The 21,697-nt window shown below is 41.5% G+C and overlaps 1 protein-coding gene across 2 annotated transcripts in view; it reads right to left on the bottom strand.

Annotated features, from left to right (window-relative positions):
- Nucleotides 1-677: 677 nt before the first annotated feature.
- ZMAT5 (zinc finger matrin-type 5) overlaps nt 678-21,697 on the bottom strand; it is a 35,516-nt gene continuing 14,496 nt past the window's right edge. Inside the window, exons 4-5 of one of the 2 annotated variants that reach the window (XM_073554069.1) lie at nt 16,437-16,539; nt 678-1,322 (exon numbers count right to left, since the gene is read on the bottom strand). In XM_073554069.1, coding sequence (XP_073410170.1) covers nt 1,193-1,322; nt 16,437-16,539 — 233 coding nt within the window. In that variant the 3' untranslated portion in view covers nt 678-1,192. The remainder of the gene's footprint in view (nt 1,323-16,436; nt 16,540-21,697) is intronic. The other variant, XM_073554070.1, reaches the window with a different exon arrangement.

The following is a 21,697-nucleotide window of genomic DNA, read 5'->3' as shown; positions in this document are numbered from 1 at the left end:
GCTCTGAGGAATAGGTACCCTTAAATGGCACCTTTAAAAGGCGTATCGTGGTCGTTAAGGGGTTCAGCCTCCTTCACGGCTGTTTCTGTTAATTTCAAAGGATGATTATTACCTGTTTGGTATAATTGGTTACTCATACATCTGACTATAATCATACAAAAGACAAGAATTGATGAGGTTTTGATGGTACCAAATACTGACTTGCATAAGATTTCTATTTTGTTCAGTTTCTTTTTTTATCACTTAAAAAAAAAAATGCAAAACTATTACTGCTTCTCTTTTTCAAAGCATTTTCCCACACCAGCCTAAAACTTTGCACAATACTATGCATATCACACACAATTGCCAAGACCAATATGGTTTTCCTACATGCTGCGTATTGTTCCCTACTGTATCACCCACAGCAAAATGCTAATTTTGTTTTAAAGCAGCGGCATTTCTGCATGCAAATTAACTTTGGAAAATCTGCAGTGTACCCATGGGAGCATAAAATTAACATTGTGATCATTTCTACTGATGTCAATAAACGCACATCTTGTATGTCTGATATCCAAACACTCCATTTAAAAAGGAAGAAGGCAAAACGTATGATCATGTAATGAAGGATAAAATTGGCAGAATTGTAAATTGTTTTGACCACTATGTGATCAATATATCAGAGTGCGGGAACAACAAACTTTAGTATTAAAAGGTACAAGGTTTTATTCTTTGTCAATCAACAGTAAAGAATATAACATTTCTGAATTGAAGCAAATATAAATCATAGATAAGACAGGTATTCAATGTGACATAAAATTGACAGCAATAACTTTCATTCAAACAACTCCACTATGAGGGACAAAAAGATAATTAGCTACAGCATCCAAAAATCGATGCTCAAAGTTCCATTCACAGAATTGATGTGTGCAGATTCCGCATATTGCACTTTATAACATAGACTGGAAGTGTACAGGGGTTGGGTCAGAGCACTTGGAAGAAGCAGTCTAAATGCATTCACACACCCTCAGTGCACTTCCAGCCCAATTTACATATGAATGCTAGACTAGATTTCTCATCACTGTCACATCAGATCTGTAAAAAAAAAAAAAAAAAAAAGGTATTATTTTCATTAGGAGACAGGTGCCTACATAGTCATGTCACTACTTCTATATAGAAAAACAAGCAGGCAGGTTCCCTTTCCGGATCCTCTGAATTAGCCCCATTCAAGGACCCCCGGGTGATCCCTGTCTGCAGCTGTTGGGGGATGGAGTGATGGAGGCAGTTCACAAAGTGGAGGCCAACCTGGTGGTAAATGGTAAACGGGACACTCAGGTACAGAGGCACTGTAAAGAGAAAAGGTGTAAATTGTGAAATCTAAATTCAATAGTGTAAAAAGTCATTGATTTAAAAAAAAAAATAAAAATAACATGTATAGTTTTAAGTCATTTACTTCAAACAAAGTGAAAGCATTTACCCAGCTGAAAAAAAAATGTATCATAATGCTATGGGAGAAATGAGTACAAGAACCAAGTTCCTATCACTTGCTTTGCTGCCATAACATACATGGACTCTTTACGGCCTTCACATCTCATCTACTTTGTGCCAATGTGAACGATTCAATTGGCTGTTTTGTCCCATTTCACTTAAAAGAAAATCCACTGGGGATGATCAGATGCATAATGGTACTGGGCTTCTATGTTAGAGGATTTTAGAATAGCAGCGGTAAAGTAATCTTGTTGTAAACAGGTTTCTCAATCGCTTCATTGGGGGACACGGGAGGCCATGGGTGTACGATGCTGCTGCCAGGAGGCAGACACTAAGAATTACAACTAAGAAAAAAAAGTTGATTCCTCCCCAGCAGGCTAAACCGCCTACTGACAACCAAGCTATTCAGTTAGGCTTAAGGTGCTGTCACACTTAGCGATGTACCAGCGATATGACGCGGTCAGGATCGCTGGTACATCGCTAAGTGGTCGCTAGTGAGCTGCCACACAGGCAGATCTCACCAGCGACATCGCTGGGGGCGGGGGTCGCTACTTACCTGTCAGACGCGGCGATCCTGATGTCCTCCCGCCCGGCTCCACACGTCGCTCGTCTCTCCACAGGAAGCGCCGCAGGAAGCTGACGAGAAATGGTCCAGGACGTTCTCGCCCGATCAGCGATAACCAGCGGGGGAGCGGTCGTAGGTATCACACACAGCGATATCGCTAGCAATATCGCTATAACGTCACAAGTTATAGCGATATTGCTAGCGATATCGCTTAGTGTGACATGCCCTTTACTGTCACTAGGAGGCAAACACAGGTCTGGAGATCCACACCAATTTTTGCCAAAAATGTGTCTTTTATTCTTAATTTTTCTTAATCTTCTTCATTGTTCCCACAGAATGGGTGACAGAGCAGGTTGGGCTACTCTGATTTCCTAAACAGATGACAGAGAAAACTGTTTGCCAGGGGTCAGTCTGTATCCGCTCTTGTCCAGGATAGTAGGATTATTTATACTAATGCAATAGGAGTTAAGGATAGATGCAGAAGGTGCGAACTGTCCTTTGCCTTTCTTCCCCTGCCCACCTCGCTCCTCAGAGAAGACATGTGCATGGAGCGAACACCGAGCCAAAGACCAAGCCAAAAACTAGCTTTTATAATCTCCAGATGATCCTAAACATCATTCCTTGGAAGAATACAGCTTCCATCCTTCACGATGGGGTTTGCGCGGTGATCTCCCCCTGTCCTTTCCAGCAACGTTTCCCCCTCCCCATCTTACTATTTGTCAATCTTTTCTTCCAAATCGCAAATCAAGACTTTTCTTCAGTGTGTGGCTCACTCAGTTCCTCATTACCAGCATCCTTTGGATCTCTGGAACCCTAATCTGGTTCTCAGCTCTTTGCAGCGTCCTCCCTTTGAACCAATCCACAGCATTTCCTGATCGCTATCACTTCTATCAGGCGAGTATCTGAACTAGCAGCCTTGTTCTGCCGCTCTCCTCTTCTTGTCCTTCACCTGGATAAGGTGGTGTTGCCTTCATTCCTTCCCAAGTGGTTGCTTCCACCTTAAAGTGCTTGTTCGTCTCCTTCTAATCCAGTGGAGAAATCCTTACACGGTTTGGTCTTTCTGCCTCCAAGGCGACCCATTGCCCACTGGATATGTTCTGCCATCCTGGAAGGTTATAATTATATACCCAAAAGAAAGTGCCCTTCGTCGGGGGTGAAGGCTCAGTCCACTTCCTTCACCAAAAAGCTTAGGCTTTGCAGCTTTGTAAAGCAGCCATATGGTCCTCTAGTCACACTTTCAAAATGTTACAAGGTTTATACCTTTGTCTCGGTAGATATGAGTCTGGGTAGAAAACTGCTACAGAGGCAGCAGTCGCTCAGGTTACCTCCTGAATTGCCTTACACATTTATACTCATTTCTCACCTTGGAGACCGCTTTGGGAGATTCCATGGTCTCCTGCATCCCCCAATGAAGCGACTGAGAAAAAGGATTTTTGTACTTGCTGTAAAATCTCTCACAGTCTTCATTGGGTGACACAGCACTCACCCTCTTGTTCATGTTGCCCCATGATGTCTTTTCTGCTTCTCCTACTGCTTTTCTTACTAACTCAATAGCTTGGTTGACAGTAGGTGGGTGTAGCTAGACTTTTTTTTTTTCTTAGTTATAATTTTTAGTGCAAGGCTCCTGGCGGCATCAGCGTGCAAGTATGGTCTTCTGTGCCCTCAATGAAAGCTACGATAAACAGATTGTACAGTAAGTACATAATGCCAAAAAACTAACTGAAAGAGTCAAAATGGATGCCCATTATGAAGAATTATCCAGTAGGGCCTCTTCATTGCAGAATTCCAATGCCTTCATAATTATAGAACTGCTTGTACTGCATTATGTACTTAAAAGAAAGATGTCCTAAAGTATAAAGTCTATTCTTATTAAGCTTATAAAAATGGCTGCCATCATTCGTATGTAATTACTTAAACACTATTACATTTAAACGGAACCTTTCACGTCATTTGTAGCATCTAAAGAGTCACTCGTCACGTCGCATGCGTGGCTCCCCGATAGGCAATGTGCAAGCATGGCTCCCCAGTTACATACTGCGCAAGCGCAGTTCCACCAATACACAATAAACAAGAGCGGCAACACAAACTATGCGAGCGTGGGATATACAGGGACATCGGTAAAAATCACAGGACATAATTAAAATTGCGTGGGTGGGGACAACCCTGATGGAACACAATGAAGCACACCCCTATGACTAAAAGAGCAGGTAAGATATAACTATATAAATTGCTTTTTGATAAGGATTACAAAGGCGATTTTAATGGAAATAATGTATTAGCGATGTACATTGCATCACTAACAACACATTGGGGACAGTTTTGATGCTACAAATGACATGACAGGTTCCCTTTAAAGGGGTTTTCCACTTCTAGAAAGTAGACCGCAAACACTAGTAACATAACAGATAATACTTACCGTACTCGTCCTGTGGGTCCAGCTATTATTGTTTACTGCGGCTCTGGTCTCAACGTGATGTCACAACTGCTGCCAAAACACTGACAGCCTGCAGTGGGGATGTGCTCTATCACAAAGTTCGGTGGCTCATGCTGTCTATATTGGAAGAGTTGCTGAGCATAGCCAAAACACTGAAACCAGAGGTGCCGTAGAGAGCAGGCACTAAAATCAGGGAGGGCAAGTACCTGCTCTGCTTGGTATATAAAAGCATTTGGGATTCATTTTTCTTGAAGAGGAAAACCCCTTAACAGGAACCTGGCAGCTGATACATGCAACCAGATCCACAGGCATGTTTTAGACACTTGGTGCATGATTTCTGCCATATATGTTTAACTCTGAAAAGCTGCAGCTAGAGAAAAACATTGTTTCATAGTTGCCAGAGACCGAGCTGAATGGGAGACTTACTGGACAAGTGAATCCCGGCGCTTCTAACTTTGAAGGATAGGTCTTTCCTTACACAAGCAGGCCGAGAGAGACCTGTCATTGGCAGCAAGTGGGGAGAAACCACCGGTGACCTGCCTGTCTGACAAGCCTCCCGTGTGGCTCAGTCCCCAGTTGCTATTAAACTACGTTCTTCTCTGAAATTCTGCAGTAATTTAGAGTCAAACATACCTGGATGAAATCATACAGCCAATGTCTGATACATGATGCCCATTGATAGGGCAGGACGTATCAGATGTCAGGTTCCCTTTAAAAAGGAAAAAAAAAAAACAAGTAAAGCAACTCAGTCCAACCTATAGTCATGGCCAAAAGTATTGACACCCCTGCAATTCTGTCAGATAATATTCAGTTTCTTCCTGAAAATGATTGCAAACACAAATTCTTTGGTATTATTATCTTCAATTAATTTGTCTTAAATGAAAAAACACAAAAGAGAATGAAGCAAAAAGCAAAACATTGATCATTTCACACAAAACTCCAAAAATGGGCAGGACAAAAGTATTGGCACCCTCAGCCTAATACTTGGTTGCACAACCTTTAGCCAAAATAACTGCAACCAACTGCTTCCGGTAACCATCAATGAGTTTCTTACAATGCTCTGCTGGAATTTTAGACCATTCTTCTTTGGCAAACTACTCCAGGTCCCTGATATTTGAAGGGTGCCTTCTCCAAACTGCCATTTTTAGATCTCTCCACAGGTGTTCTATGGGATTCAGGTCTGGACTCATTGCTGGCCACCTTAGAAGTCTCCAGTGCTTTCTCTCAAACCATTTTCTAGTGCTTTTTGAAGTGTGTTTTGGGTTATTGTCCTGCTGGAAGACACATGACCTCTGAGGTAGACCCAGCTTTCTCACACTGGGCCCTAAATTATGCTGCAAAATTTATTGGTAGTCTTCTGACTTCATAATGCCATGCACACGGTCAAGCAGTCCAGTGCCAGAGGCAGCAAAGCAACCCCAAAACATCAGGGAACCTCCGCCATGTTTGACTGTAGGGACCGTGTACTTTTCTTTGAATGCCTCTTTTTTCTCCTGTAAACTCTATGTTGATGCTTTTGCCCTAAAAGCTCTACTTTTGTCTCATCTGACCAGAGAAAATTCTTCCAAAATGTTTTAGGCTTTTTCAGGTAAGTTTTGGCAAACTCCATCCTGGCTTTTTTATGTCTCGGGGTAAGAAGTGAAGTCTTCCTGGGTCTCCTACCATACAGTCCCTTTTCATTCAGATGCCGACAGATAGTACGGGTTGACTCCGTTGTACTCTCGGACTGCAGGGCAGCTTGAACTTGTTTGGATGTTAGTGGAGGTTCTTAATCCAACATCCGCACAATCTTGCGTTGAAATCTCTTGTCAATTTTTCTTTTCCGTCCACATCTAGGGAGGTTATCCACAGTGCCATGGGCTTTAAACTTCTTGATGACACTGCGCACGGTAGACACAGGAACATTCTGGTCTTTGGCGATGGACTTGTAGCCTTGAGATTGCTCATGCTTCCTCACAATTTGGTTTCTCAAGTCCTCAGACAGTTCTTTGGTCTTCTTTCTTTTCTCCATGCTCAATGTGGTACGCACAAGGACACAGGACAGAGGTTGAGTCAACTTTAATCCATGTCAAATGGCTGCAAGTGTGATTTAGTTATTGCCAACACCTGTTAGGTGCCACAGATAAGTTATTGGTGCTGTTAATTACACAAATTAGAGAAGCATCACATGATTTTTCGAACAGTGCCAATACTTTTGTCCACCCTCTTTGTTATGTTTGGTGTGGAATTATATCCAATTTGGCTTTAGGACAATTCTTTTTGTGTTTTTTCATTTAAGACAAATTAAATGGAGATAATAATACCAAAGAATTTGTGTTTGCAATCATTTTCAGGAAGAAACTGAGTATTATCTGACAGAATTGCAGGGGTGTCAATACATTTGGCCATGACTGTATATTAATGTAATATTTTTTTTTATAGCATTACAATGGGTACAGAAAGTATTTAGACCCCTTTAAAGTTTTTCACTCTTTGTTTCATTGCAGCCACAAAAAAAAAAATGTAGACATTTTTGCAAATTTATAAAAAAAAAACAAAACTGAAATATCACATGGTCATAAGTATTCAGACCGTTTCCTCAGTATTGAGTAGAAGTACCCTTTTTAGCTAGTACAGCCATGAGTCTTCTTGGAAATGATGCAAAGTTTTTCACACCTGGATTTGGGGATCCTCTGCCATTCTTCCAGGCAGATCCTGTCCAGTTCCGTCAGGTTGGATGGTGAATGTTGGTGGACAGCCATTTTCAGGTCTCTCCAGAGATGCTAAATTGGGTTTAGGTAACTGCTCTGGCTGGGCCAGTCAATAATGGTCACAGAGTTGTTCTGAAGCCACTCCTTTGCTATTTTAGCTGTGTGCTTAGAGCCAATGTCTTGTTGGAAGGTGAACCTTTGGTTCAGAGTACTCTGGAAGAGGTTTTCATCCAGGATATCTCAGTACTTGGCCGTATTCATGTTTCCTTCAATTGCAACTAGTCATCCTGTCCCTGCAGCTGAAAAACACCCCCATAGCATGATGCTGCCACCACCATGTTTCACTGTTGGGATTTGTATTGGGCAGGTGATGAGCAGTGCCTTGTTTTATTCACACATACCGCTTAGAGTTATCAAAAAGTTCTATCTTTGTTTCATCAGATCAGAGAATATTATTTCTCATAGTCTGGGAGTCCTTCATGTGTTTTTCAGCAAACTATGTGGGTTTTCATATGTCTTGCTCTGAGAAGAGGCTTCCGTCGGGCCACTCTGCCATAAAGGCCCGACTGGTGGAGGGCTGCAGTGATAGGTGAAAATTCCACAAAGTCAACTGCCTCCCTAATGCATCTGTGGAGCTCAGCCACAGTGGTCTTGGGGTTCTTATTTACCTCTCTCACCAATGCTCTTCTCCCACAATTGCTTAGTTTGGCTGGTGGGCCAGGTCTAGGAAGACTTCTGGTGGTTCCAAACTTCTTCCATTTAAGGATTATGGAGGCCAGGGTGCTCTTAGGAACCTTGAGTACTGCAGAAATTCTTTTGTAACATTGGCCATATCTGTGCCTTGCCACAATTCTGTCTGAGCTCCTTGGCCAGTTCCTTTGAACTCATGATTCTCATTTGGTCTGACATGCACTGTAAGTTGTGAGGTCTTAGGGCCCAGTTACATTTAGCGATGCACAAGCGATCCCGACCACAATATGACCCGGTCAGGATCGCTGGTGCATCGCTAAATGGTCGCTAGTGAGCTGCCAAACATGCAGATCTCAGCAGCGGTCGTTACTTACCTGTCAGACGCGGCGATGATGACGTCCTCCGCCCGTGTCCACGCGTCGCTCGCCGGCACCAGCAGGGAGCCGCCGACGAGAAACGGCCCAGGACTTTCTCGCGCGATCAGCGATAGCCAGCGGGAGAGCCGGTCGGGGGCAAGTGTCACATGTACCGATATCGCTAGCAATATTGCTGCTGCGTCACAAAATCAGTGACGCTTTAGCGATATCGCTATGTATAAAGCCCCCTTTATATAGACAGGTGTGTACCTTTCCAAATCAAGCCCTATCAGTTTAATTAAACACAGCTGGACTCCAATGAAGGAGTAGAACCATCTCAAGGAGGATCACAAGGAAATGGACACCATGTGACTTAATATGAGTGTTTGAGCAAAGGGTCTGAATACTTATGACCATGTGATTTCAGTTTTTCTTTTTTTAATAAATTTGCAAAAATTTCTACATTTCTGATTTTTTTTTTTCAGTCAAGAAGGGGTGCAGAGTGTACATTAACCCCTTCCTGACATGAGACGTACTATCCCATCCACGGTACCCGGGCCCGTATGACCGGGGACGGGATAGTACGTCTACCGCGATCAGCGGCGCCCACGTGGTGAGCGCCGCTGATCGCGGTCGGGTGTCAGCTGATTATCACAGCTGACACCCGGCACAATGTGTCAGGGGCGGTCACGGACCGCCCCCGACACGTTAACCCCTTGCACACCGCGATCAAACATGATCGCGGTGTACCGGGGGTTAAAGGGAAGCATCGGCAGGGAGGGGGCTCCCTCCGTGCTTCCTTGAGCCCCCCACGGCAGCGCAATGTGCAGCGCTGCTGCGGGGGGCTCCTTTCCTCCAGGCCCCCGAATCCAAGATGGCGACGGGGGCCTTCGGGGGCCTGGGGAAGCTGGCTTCCTCAGTGCCTGCAAAGCGCAGGCATGAGGAAGCCTTGTGCACTGCCTGTAACAGATTGCTGATCTGTCACAGTGATCTGTGATGTGACAGATCAGCGATCTGTCACAGGACAGTGATGTCCCACCTGGGACTATGTAATAAAGTAAAAAAAAAATTAAAAAAAAAAAAAGTGTAAAAATAAATTAAAAAAAAAAAAAAAAAAAAAAAAAAAAAAAAAATCGCCAAATAAATTAGTAAAAAAAAAATAAATAATAATATTCCCCAATAAATTCATTTTTTGAAATTAATAAAAAAAAACAATAAAAGTACACATATTAGGTATCGCCGCGTCCGTAACGACCTGCCCTATAAAACTGTCCCATTAGTTAACCCCTTTAGCGAACCCCTTAAAAAATAAAAATAAAAAACGAAGCAAAAAATAATGATTTATTATCATACCGCCAAACAAAAAGTGCAATAACGCGCGATCAAAAAGACGCATATAAATATCCATGGTACCGCTGAAAATGTCATCTTGTCCCGCAAAAAACAAGCCGCTACACAGCATCATCAGCGAAAAAATAAAAAAGTTATAACTCGCAGAATAAAGCGATGCAAAAATAATTATTTTTTATATAAAATAGTTTTCATTGCATAAAACCAACAAAAACATAAAAAAACGACCTAAATGAGGTATCGCTGTAAACGTACTGACCCGAAGAATAAAACCGCTTTATCAATTTTACCGCACGCGGAACGGTGTAAACGCACCCCCCCAAAAGAAATTCATGAAATGCTGGTTTTTGTTCATTCTGCGTCACAAAAATCGGAATAAAAAGCGATCAAAAAATTTCACGTGCCCGAAAATGGTACCAATAAAAACGTCAACTTGTCCCGCAAAAAATAAGACCTCACATGACTCGGTGGGTCAAAATACGGAAAAATTATAGCTCTCAATATGTGGTGATGCAAAAACTATTTTTACAATAAAAAGCGTCTTTTAGCGTGCGACAGCCGCCAAACATAAAAACCGCCATAAATAGTAAATCAAACCCCCCGTTATCACCCCCTTAGTTAGGGAAAAATAATAAAATAAAAAAAATGTATTTATTTCCATTTTTCCATTAGGGTTAGGGCTAGGGTTAGGGCTAGGGTTAGGGGCGTGTTGGGGTTCGGGTTGGAGTTAGAATTGGGGGTTTCCACTGTTTGGGCACATCAGGGGCTCTCCAAATGCAACATGGCGTCTGATCTCAATTCCAGCCAATTATGAGTTGAAAAAGTCAAATGGTGCTCCTTCCCTTCCAAGCTCTGCTATGCGCCCAAACAGTGTTTTATCCCCACATGTAGGGTATCAGCCTACTCAGGACAAATTGCAAAACAATTTTTGGGGTCCAATTTCTCCTGTTACCCTTAGGAAAATAAAAAATTGGGGGCAAAAATATCATTTTTGTGGAAAAAAAATGATTTTTTTATTTTCACGTCCGAGTGTTATAAACTTCTGTGAAGCACTTGGGGGTTCAAAGTGCTCACCACACATCTAGATAAGTTCCGTGGGGGGTCTAGTGTCCTAATTGGGGGTCACTTGTGGGGAGTTTCAATAGTTTAGGTACATCAGGGGCTCTCCAAACGCACATGACACCCGCAGACCATTCCATCAAAGTCTGCATTCCAAAACGTCACTGCTTCCCTTCCGAGCCCCGACGTGTGTCCATACAGTAGTTTTCTCCCACATATGGGGTGTCAGCGTACTCAGGACAAATTGGACAACAACTTTTGGGGTCCAATTTCTCCTGGTACCCTTGGGAAAATAAAAAAAATGGTGACTAAAAGATCATGTTTGTGGAAAAAATACGAATTTTTTATTTTCACTCCCGGGCGTTGTAAACTTCTGTGAAGCACTGGGGGGGGGTCAAAGTGCTCACCACACATCTAGATAAGTTCCTTGGGGGGTCTAGTTTACAAAATGGTGTCATTTGTGGGGGGTTTCCACTGTTTAGGTACATTAGGGGCTCTCCAAAGGCAACATGACACCCGGAGATCATTCCATCAAAGTCTGCATTCCAAAACGTCACTACTTCCCTTCCGAGCCCCGACGTGTGCCCATACAGTAGTTTTCTCCCACATATGGGGTATCAGCATACTCAGGACAAATTGGACAACAACTTTTGGGGTCCAATTTCTCCTGGTACCCTTGGGAAAATAAAAAAATGGTGACTAAAAGATCATGTTTGTGGAAAAAATACGAATTTTTTATTTTCACGCCCGGGCGTTGTAAACTTCTGTGAAGAACTGGGGGGGGTCAAAGTGCTCACCACACATCTAGATAAGTTCCTTAGGGGGTCTAGTTTCCAAAATGGTGTCATTTGTGGGGGGTTCCACTGTTTTGGTACATCAGGAGTTTTCCAAACGCGACATGGTGTCCGATCTCAATTCCAGCCAAAAACGTCAAATGGCGCTGCTTCCCTTCCGAGCTCTGCCATGCGCCCAAATAGTGGTTTACCCCCACATGTGGGGTATCAGCGTACTCAGGACAAATTGCACAATAACTTTTAGGGTCCTGTTACCCTTGGGAAAATAAAAATTGGGGTGAAAAGATCCATTTTTGTGGAAAAAATATGATTTTTTAATTGTACCGCTGTACGTTATAAACTTCTGTAAAGCCCTTGTGGGTTCAAAGTTCTCACCACATATCTAGATAAGTTCCTTGGGGGGTCTAATTTCCAAAATGGGGTCACTTGTAGGGGGTTTCCACTGTTTAGGTACATCAGGGACTCTCCAAACGTGACATGGCGTCCAATCTGAATTCCAGCCAATTTTGCATTGAAAAAGTCAAACTGCGCTCCTTCCATTCTGAGCTCTGCCATGCGCCGAAACAGTCGTTCCCCCCACATATCAGGTATCTGCGTACTCAGGACAAATTGCACAATAACTTTTGCAGTTCAATTTCTCCTGTTAGGCTGTGTGCACACGCTGCGGAAAAGGTGCGGATTCATCCGCGCGGATTTTGTACAATCCGCAGGTGAAACCGCAGGTCAAGAGACCTGCGGTTTTACCTGCGGATTGCTCTGCGGTTTTGCCCTGCGGTTTTTCATCTCCTCAATGGAGGAGATGGCAAACCGCAGGAGAATCCGCAGAAAGAATTGACATGTCAATTCTTTCTGCGGATTGAAAACCGCAGATAATCCGCGCGGAAAATTCCGCACCGTCTGCACTGCGGTTTTTGATTCCCATAGGGAATCATGGTACTGTACACCGCAGCAGAAACTGCTGCGGGTCCGCAGCGGCCAAAACCGCTGCGGAACCGCAGCGTGTGCACACAGCCTTACCCATGGTAAAATAAAAAAAACTGAACCTGAAGTATTTTTTTTATGAAAAAAAGTTAGATGTTCATTTTTATTTAAATATTCAAAAAAATTCATGTGACGCACCTAAAGGGTTAATAAACTTCTTGAATGTGGTTTTGAGCATCTTAAGGGGTGCAGTTTTTAGAATGGTGTCACTTTTGGGTATTTTCTATCATATAGACCCCTCAAAGTGGCTTCAAATGTGATGTGGTCCTAAAAATAAAATGGTGTTGTAAAAATGAGAAATCGCTGGTCAACTTTTAACCCTTAGAACTTCCTAACAAAAAAAAATTTTGGTTCCAAAATTGTGCTGATGTAAAGTAATCATGTGGGAAATGTTAGTTATCAAGTTTTTTGTGTGCCGTATCTCTGATTTAAGGGCATAAAAATTCAAAGTTGGAAAATTGCGAAATTTTCAAAATTTTCGCCAAATTTCCGTTTTTCTCACAAATAAACGCAAGTTATTTGAATGAAATTTTACCACTAACATGAAGTACAATATGTCACGAGAAAACAATGTCAGAATCACCGGGATCCATGGAAGCGTTCGAGAGTTATGACCTCATAAAGGTACAGTGGTCAGAATTGTAAAAATTGGCCCGGTCATGAACGTGCAAACCACCCTTGGGGGTGAAGGGGTTAATGAGAAAAAAAAATGAACTTTTTTGAATTTACCAAATGGCTGCAATAAAACAGTGAAAAATTTAAAGGGGTCTGAATACTGTCTATACCCACTGTATATACAAGGAAAAATAAACCTCCATTACAGCAGATTAGAGTATGGTAGACTTGGAAAACTGCAGCATGTGCTATATTTTCCACAGCGTGTAAATGGCGTTCTCTAAACTGAACTCACTTGCAATGTACTGTACTATATATCACATTTGAAATGGACCTTTGAAGTGAACTTGTCAGGTCCCTAAATGTCCCCAATTGCCATTACTGCGGTATGGGTGAAGATTTCTTTAATTTGATCATGTATTTTATATAACTTACTAAATTGTTAGTATTTTAAAAACCAACGTCAACCTGCATTGTCAAATACAGTAATGAAGCCAGACTGAAATGGCAGAGCCTCTCTTCCCTTGGATCGTCTAGTCACCCCCTGGGTATGATTGAAAACCTGCATACAACATTGGTTATGGTAGTACTGTTATGTAGGAACAATCGCACCCATGGAGACGTGATGAGAAGATCTGGGGCTTGGCTAGTCCAAGGGAAGTGATTGCCACGGTGCTAGACATGCTTTATTACCATTTATAATGCTGCACATTAAAATCTGAAAGTCTTCAAACACTGAAGCATTGGTAAATTACATAAAAGACTGATCTGTACCCATACTACTATAGTAGCCATTGGGGGCAGTCAGGTCCCCTTTAAAGAACATTTGTTAGCAACTAGTCTCTCTCAGCATCGTTAAAAAAAAAAACAAAAAACAGTGTATCCCAATCATTAGAATTTCCTTTCTTTTTTAAACTGAATTTCAATGAGGAAACATAAAAATTTCACTTATTTATGGAGAGAATAGCACAAAATTCATGCAGAACTGGAAAAAAAAAAAAAAAATTGTGTGACAGCAATCCTGCCCTGCGACTTCAAAAACATGCTGTTTTACACTCTAAGCACTGATATCAGTTGAAAACTGGGAGCAGATGCTTTACATATCCATGCATTACATATGCATGTTAAGCCTGCAGCTCTTTACCCAGCATGTCAAATAACTGCATTTGTGACTCAATGAATCAATCACACAACTACACTTTACAGTGCTGCTGTCAAAGAAAATCATAGGGGAAGACAGATCTGTGACAACAGCATGGACATGTTTCAATCTGTGCGACTCTTAGACTGGCCATGGGCCATGGAACAGTCAATGAGCTCTTTAGAGTCCGGATTTCTGGGTAGAACGGCACCTGCTTGCCAATTCACTGCTAGAAAGCACAAGAAGCAGGAAATGGTTTTACTTCCTAAAGAGGAAATCCTGGAATTTGCAAAAAATTACTACTCGAGATTATTTTGGGGCATTTTTGCTGAACGCTTCCATTTAGCCTGAGAGAAATCTAGCAGAGATGATGAAGAATAACGGGAGCCCGTGTTCTACTTTTGTGTCTTCAGTCTAGTTGTACCATGCATGCCATCTAGACTGGAACCAATTGCTCTTCAATTGTTATTCATCTAATGACCATGAGCCTGAAAACTCCTGAAGTCGAATATTGACATTCTCAAGCCGTGTCATCTGGAAACTTGTGAAACAGTCTTCTGACCAAATCCAATATAAAAAGAGAAGCTACTGAAAGCAAGGCCAGCAAGCACCAATAAGTGGATTATACTGGACTATACGATCAATCAATAGAATAAATACACCAGTAACACAAGCAACTAAAGTGGGGGGTTGAGAGTGACTTGCTATTGGCAGGGGCGCAACTACCACCGACACCAGCTAATGCTCAGACACACATTCAGCTGAGGTGTATTGCAGTGCCCACGCTGCTCGCCACGTCCTCTGTCAGTGATGTTCAGGTCAAAGGGCGAGGTGACGTTAGTGCGCGCCGTGCCTTCTGCTGCCTGAATGTCACTGACAGATGACGCGGCAGACAGTGGCAAGCAGCGTGGGAACGGGGACAGGTGAATATCTCAGGTGCCAGGTCCTGAGCAAGCAGCGACACCAGCACCTGGCCACCAGCGACGGAGAGGTTGTACTTTTTGACATAGCAAGTCTTTAATATTTAGATACAGCATTTTGAGGTCAATCCATACTATTTATTAGGATATTTAAACTCTCCATGGTTCTTATTCACTCGCTATAACTTTTTGGAGAGTATGCTTTGTTAAGGAATATGCATTTGGCTTCACTGTATCGGTTCTGGTATGTTCTCATGGTGAAGATCATCAGCTCGGAGCTGGTGGAGAATGTCACAGCGAGTTACCGGGTGTAGTGATATATGTGTATGATGGCCCATGCTGTGCAGAGTAGCCATGTATCATATGAGGCCTTATGGGACCACTTACTTTGTCACCAATAAGCTGAAAGCCAGACACTATGCATTACCTGTGTGTGACCAGCGCCGTAAAGAAGCCCTTTTTTGTGTGACCACAACAGTTCGGTTGCTTGTGGTTGTCTCATCAGTATATTGCATTTGTGTTGGCGCCATTATTATTATAGGAGTTTGCTGCATTAATTCTGAGACCTGGGCAATTACTGTTGCCCTTTTTTGCTGTATTTATTCTTAAATTTTCGGGGAATTTTAATTCCTCTTAATGTGGCTTTGCTTTTAATGTATTAACCATTTACTTCTAATAGAATTGTGTCTGCAACCAGATGCTCAGAGACTGCTGCAAAACTACAACTCTCAGCACTCCCTCAGAGCCAGCGGATGCCGGGGCATGATGGGAGTTGTAACTTATTATTTGCTGGGGGGGGGGGGGGGGGGCAGTTTTGTTTTTTTTAAATAAGCACAAGCACCTGATCAGTGATATTCAACATCATTTTTTATTTGCAAGGAGTTCAGCCAAGAATGAAATTATGACTGGAACTGAGGGAGGGGGCAAGGTCATAAGAATTGGCACATAAGGGGTTGACTTGCATAAATCCCCTCTGCTGTATGGTATTGTAAAATTTACAATAGTTAGCACTCATGTAATACAAGAAGTGAAATCTTAGGCGCTGTACTATACCTATATTTCCCTGCTGTATCCGTGCATCATGAATTGTGGTATGTGTTAAAAGAGCCACTGAGACTTTCATCCGGGGCCCACCCTGTCTTTGAATACATTTCTATAGAAAGATGCTGTGGATAACCACATGTCAGCCACACTATAAGTGAGATTGAAGTTTGACGTGTGGACAGAGACACATATTACCAGTGCCACATCTTACGAGGATGTTCGGTGTTCTTAAGATGCAGAGAACAGCTGTAGGTGTTCTGATAATAAGTGTAGTGGTAAAAATCAGCAAGTAAAATACAATGAATGAAGCCTAGCTCCCCCTGCTGTGCTTACCTGTCACTGCGTGTGCTTTCCTTCTTAGCTCTTTCTTCCAACCAAGACTCTATGTTACAAGGAGGAATCTGCTTACTTAGTTCTTCTCTCGTTCTCCTCTCTGCTATACAAAGGATATAACAAGTGATTATAAAACTCAGAGTCTACTTTCTACCATTCATTGATGATCCACAAAGCCAGTGCATGTCCTTCATGTGGAAGACCACGAGTTGTACATTGCATAGTCGCAGAATGACTACATTTCAGAATAGGTCAGCAACAACCGAGCTACGTGCAGTGTATACCGAGAGCAATGAAATAAATATATTACTAAGTGCCACCTTTGATATCTGACTGCAAAATCTTTAGGCGCCGTTCCATTTTTCATAAACAGATGTAATTATCACCCCAAGCACAATATCTGCTGGAACGGAAAAAAAAAAAAAAAAAAAAAGGAAGCTCTCTGCTCCCCTTACATCATAATTAAAAAAACATGAGGCTAACAAATCATGAATACTGGAGCGTTCTCTGTAATTTCTACATGAGAACTTCCTGGATTTTGCATAATATTTATAAATGCAGCTAATGACTGGAATATAAGAGGGAATTGTCTGAAATGAGGAGACAGACAAATGTCAACTACTTTCAATAGCACCAGCCAAGTTAGACTTAACTCCATTCCTTCCCTCCCTTTTTATGTTTTTTTTTTTTTTTTATAACAGTTTTCCAAGAGCCATACTTTAATTTTTCTATTGTGATAGCTGTTTGCGTTTTTTTTTTTTTCCTTTTTGTGGGACGAGCTTTAGCTTTGAACTCCACCATTTAATTCACCATCTGCCAAGTATTAATCCACCATTTTTAGTGCTCATCCATCAGTGAAAATGACCAGGTAACTTCATTCTGTAGGTCAGTACGATTGCACCAATATCACATTTAGATAGTCTTAAGCTTTGACAATTTTAAAAAAGAAACTTTTAAAAAGCAAAAACCTGTAGTTTTAACCGGTATCATGTTGGAGCTAGTGATGAGCGAGTATACTTGTTGCTCGGGTGTCTTCCGAGTATTTTGGCATGCTCGGAGATTTAGTTTCTGTCATAGCTGCATGATTTGCGGCTGCTAGACAGCCTGAATACATGTGAGGAATGCCTGTTTGTTAGGAAAGCCCCACATGTATTCAGGATGTCCAGCAGCCGCAAATCATAAAGCTATGGTGACAAACTAAATCTCAGAGCACGCCCAAAACACTCGGAGGACACCCGAGCAACGAGTATACTCGCTCATCACTAGTTGGAGCACAAAAAACTTTTTAGATAGATAACTTTCTTCATTATTTTGGTAAGGTGAGCTAAAAGCATTTTTATTTACAACACTTACCATACAGAATAAATAATATTCTGACTTTTGCACAGGGCAAAAAAAAAATAAAAAATTACATATGTGAATCAGGGGCGTTTTTCACATTACAACCATATAAAACAATTGATCACACTGAAGCAGTATTACTACTCACTGCTGAGTTATGATGCAAGTGTTTAGCTGTAGTGGTCAAAGGATGGTCACTTATCAAACACTGGAGGGAGGACTTATGAAGTCAAGACTTTAATGGGAATCTGTCAGTGCGTTTTTGCCATGTAAACAGACAGCACAGTCTGTCTCTCGGTCTCTGTGATGAGGAATGTTTGTGCTTCGGGGTGGCCTGTGGTCAGGTCTTTCCGTAGTTACTCTGGCTTAGAGCAGGAAGATAAGTTTCTGCTTACAGTCCCACCCAGGAGTACTGGCATATCATTAGCTGAAAACTTCTAACACTGATTACACAAGGACCACAAGACTGATTTCTTCACCCCAGGTATCATTTTAATCAGTGTAACAGCGCCAACCTGACAGTGTCTGTAGTTTATTTCGCGAAACCTGCTGACAGGTTCACTTTAAACAAAACTGCACAAAGCTAGCTAAAATTGTAATGTTCCTTTTACTTTCAAAAATTGTATGAGTATGGGGATATAATGTGATTTTTTAGCATATTCACCACTTTCTATAAACTTCAGCAGATAACAAGAACACGCATTCATTTTTTTTTAAACTATTTATTTTCTCCTGTATAATGAATAGGATTTACCATAACTGGTTAATTGGTGTGAATAGGACTACTGGAAGTACCACCCATCCTCAAAATTAGGGACAAAAAGTGCTGGCTTTGATTCCCTCAAAATTTCCCCATGCACAACAATTGTATAACCACTTCCAGCAAAGAGGGTGGATGTGTGCAGCTAAATATAAGAAAAGTCAAACTCCAAAAATCCAAACCAGCTAAATTTACATTCACAGAACCTAATATAACTTGAATGTGACAACAACTTGCTGGTGACCTAGCTGCAATTAGGATTTGTTTGGTTTTTTTACTGCCAAATCACCTAATTAGTTTCACGACTGCAATTCACAAAGTGAAACTTTTTTATGCCCTGCTCGACTTTGCATGATCAAAGTTGCAATATAGTGCAGCTTTACAAAATGAAAGCAACTAACTTATAATAGATACCAGGGCTGTGGAGTCGGTAAGCCACAGTTGCGACTCAGACTCCTGGATTTTATCAGGCTCCGGCATAAATGGCCAATTCATAACAACAAATTTACTGTTGTAAAATATTAAACATCGTGCTTATTCAGTTTCTCACCATCATATAAGTAATCAGACCACTTAGAGCAAAAACTACATTTATTAGAATACAATTAGAATATAGCAAATAACTTTTATAAACTTTTCTAAACTGTAAGTAAATATGCAATAAACACTTTTATGCAGTTAATAAGAAGAAATCTATAAATTTGTCCTCAGAAAAAGTATTGCCTCTGTCAGATCCTCCTTCATGGATGCCCTCAAATCTGATCTAATTATTTTGAGAGCAGAGAACAACCTCTCTACACTAACTTGTGTTGGTGGCAAAGCAGTAACCACTCGGGCAACATCTCTGACAATGTCAGGATACAGAGGAATCACTTGTTGCACTGTTATTTTTGATGAACGGTCAAATTTCTCAATTTCTTTTAGTGCACATGAAAAATTCTGCTGAAATGTACTGGCTGTGTTGCTTGATGGGGATGACTCTTCTATGCGGGAACGCTTTGCACGGTCCTTGTGATCCAAATATTTTTCGAAATTAAATTCTTCATCAGTTGATGATGAGGGTGAAGATGTAGTAGGACGACCAAATTCTTCTTGTTCCTCCTGACTGTTCTGCAACCCTTTCATCCTTACTGCTATTTCAAACAGAGCTTCTTTTCCTTTACTTAGCTATTGATCATCTAGAAGAATCCGATGCATTGGGTCTACATAAACAGCTGCCAAAAGAATGTTATTTTGTAATAGTAGCTCCTCTCTCCGTTTCATTGATGTAGCAATGCCACTTGCAATTAACCCTCCTCTTTGGGACAGGCGAAACATCAGGTTCTTCCACTCCTTTAAGAAAATACCTGGAGTTAAGTCCTCTGCTTGTAATTTTTTAGTCACTGTAAATGGGTGCTCTAGCAATTTTTCCAGCTCAGTCACCTGATTCCACTGACTTTCATTTAGCGTCAGTTGAGGGTTAGCCATGTCTACAAGAAAGGTTTTCAGTTCAACCAAGCGCTGAATCATTAAGTAAGTACTGCCCCATCGTGTGGCTTGATCAATAATTGCCCCTTTTCAAGCACGTCTCTTCAAAATTGAGTCAACTTTAGGGGTTCTGGCAACAGTAGCCAATTTTCTCACCTTGCCAATCAGTGCAGCAGCATGTCCTTCTTGCAGACTGTCTCTTATAGCCAGCTGTAGCGTATGCACAACACAGCGCATGTGATGAATGAAAGAACATATTGACACAGTTTCAACAAGATCATCTAAACTATCATGTTGCTGTTCATCTGAAGCAACTTCAGTTTGCTCCTCAGTTACAATACTGTGTTCCTCTATTTCAAACATTTCTGTGTCTGTGGACCCAGAATGTTCTTCTAGCTGCTGGTCACCATCATTACTCTCATTCATTAGCTTAATAGTACTTATCATATTTGAAGCATTGTCAGTTACGACAGAAAGAACTTGCTCTTTTTTAAGTTCATAGTCTTGCAGAACCTTTTCCACCAAGACCTGGAGAAACTCACTGGTGTGATGAGCTTTGGTGTCTTTTACTGCCAATGTCTTGGTAACTATTTCATATTTGTCACAAACAAATCGGACATTGATGGCAAAATAGTTCACTCTGTGACGTGTGCAGGCATCCATTTTAAGAAACAGAAAGCGTCCCTTGAGAGTTTTTTTAAGTTCTTCCTTTTGTTTAAAAGCTTCTTCGATTACTAATTTTCTAATACTCTCTCTCTCCAGAGAAACACCAAGCTTGCGGGCCATTTCCCCATTCAGACACATAAAAGCTGGTCGTGAAAATAATGAAATAGGCACACTATCCTTTACAACAAGCTCTATGATCTGTTTTTTAAATGTATCTACTGTCATTGTCACAGTAACTTTGTCACTGACAAAATATCTTGCAACTGATGGCTGCAAAGTTCTCTGCTCCTTTGTTTGGCTGGAAGAGCTGGGCACTGGTTCATTGGTTTGGATGCAGTCTCTCTCATCCACTGCTTTCAGTACTTCTGGATGAAAGCGCTGTAAATGTCTCTTTAGATTAGAAGCTCTGGTAGGAGCATTTTTATCTTTGCCTGAATATGCACTCATCTTGGCTTCACAGCATTTGTTTTCGTCTGGATCATTTGTCATACACTGACTGACATAATGTTTTCTATCTTGAGTGATGGTGAAATGTTCAAATACAGCTGATTTAATGTGACGCTTCTTTGACATTCTCAGGTTTTTAATTCTGCATTCACAATCCAAATGACAATTGTTTTTCCTAAAAACAATTGTACAAAATTATTGCCAGGTCGTACAACTAATATAGTGGTCAGTAATACTGTTATTATTCCTCATGTACTCACAGTTAACTGATGCAAAGTTTGTTGAAAGGATAATACTTCTTACAGTCTTCCTCTTCTGAGTAGCAGGCAGCTGTGAGATGCTTGGAAGAGGCACACCTAGTATGATCTAGTCTAGAGGAGGAGCTTTACTACTAAGAATTTGCAACACATTTTCACTTTCAGTTTCATACATTGTAAGTAGGGGGGTTGGGGCAGCATGAGGTTAACCAAGTATAAGATTAGATAAGGGCAGTGGAGAACGGTGACACACAAGAAGTAAGAAATGTCTCTATCTCCAGCAGAACTGCTTATCACTGTTGTTCATAGTTTGATAGAACATA

This window comes from Dendrobates tinctorius, unplaced genomic scaffold, assembly GCF_039654945.1.
Source record: "Dendrobates tinctorius isolate UK_male_01 unplaced genomic scaffold, ASM3965494v1 ptg000206l, whole genome shotgun sequence".
Taxonomy (NCBI): Eukaryota; Metazoa; Chordata; class Amphibia; order Anura; family Dendrobatidae; genus Dendrobates; species Dendrobates tinctorius.
This window is presented reverse-complemented; position numbering and strand designations above follow the sequence as displayed.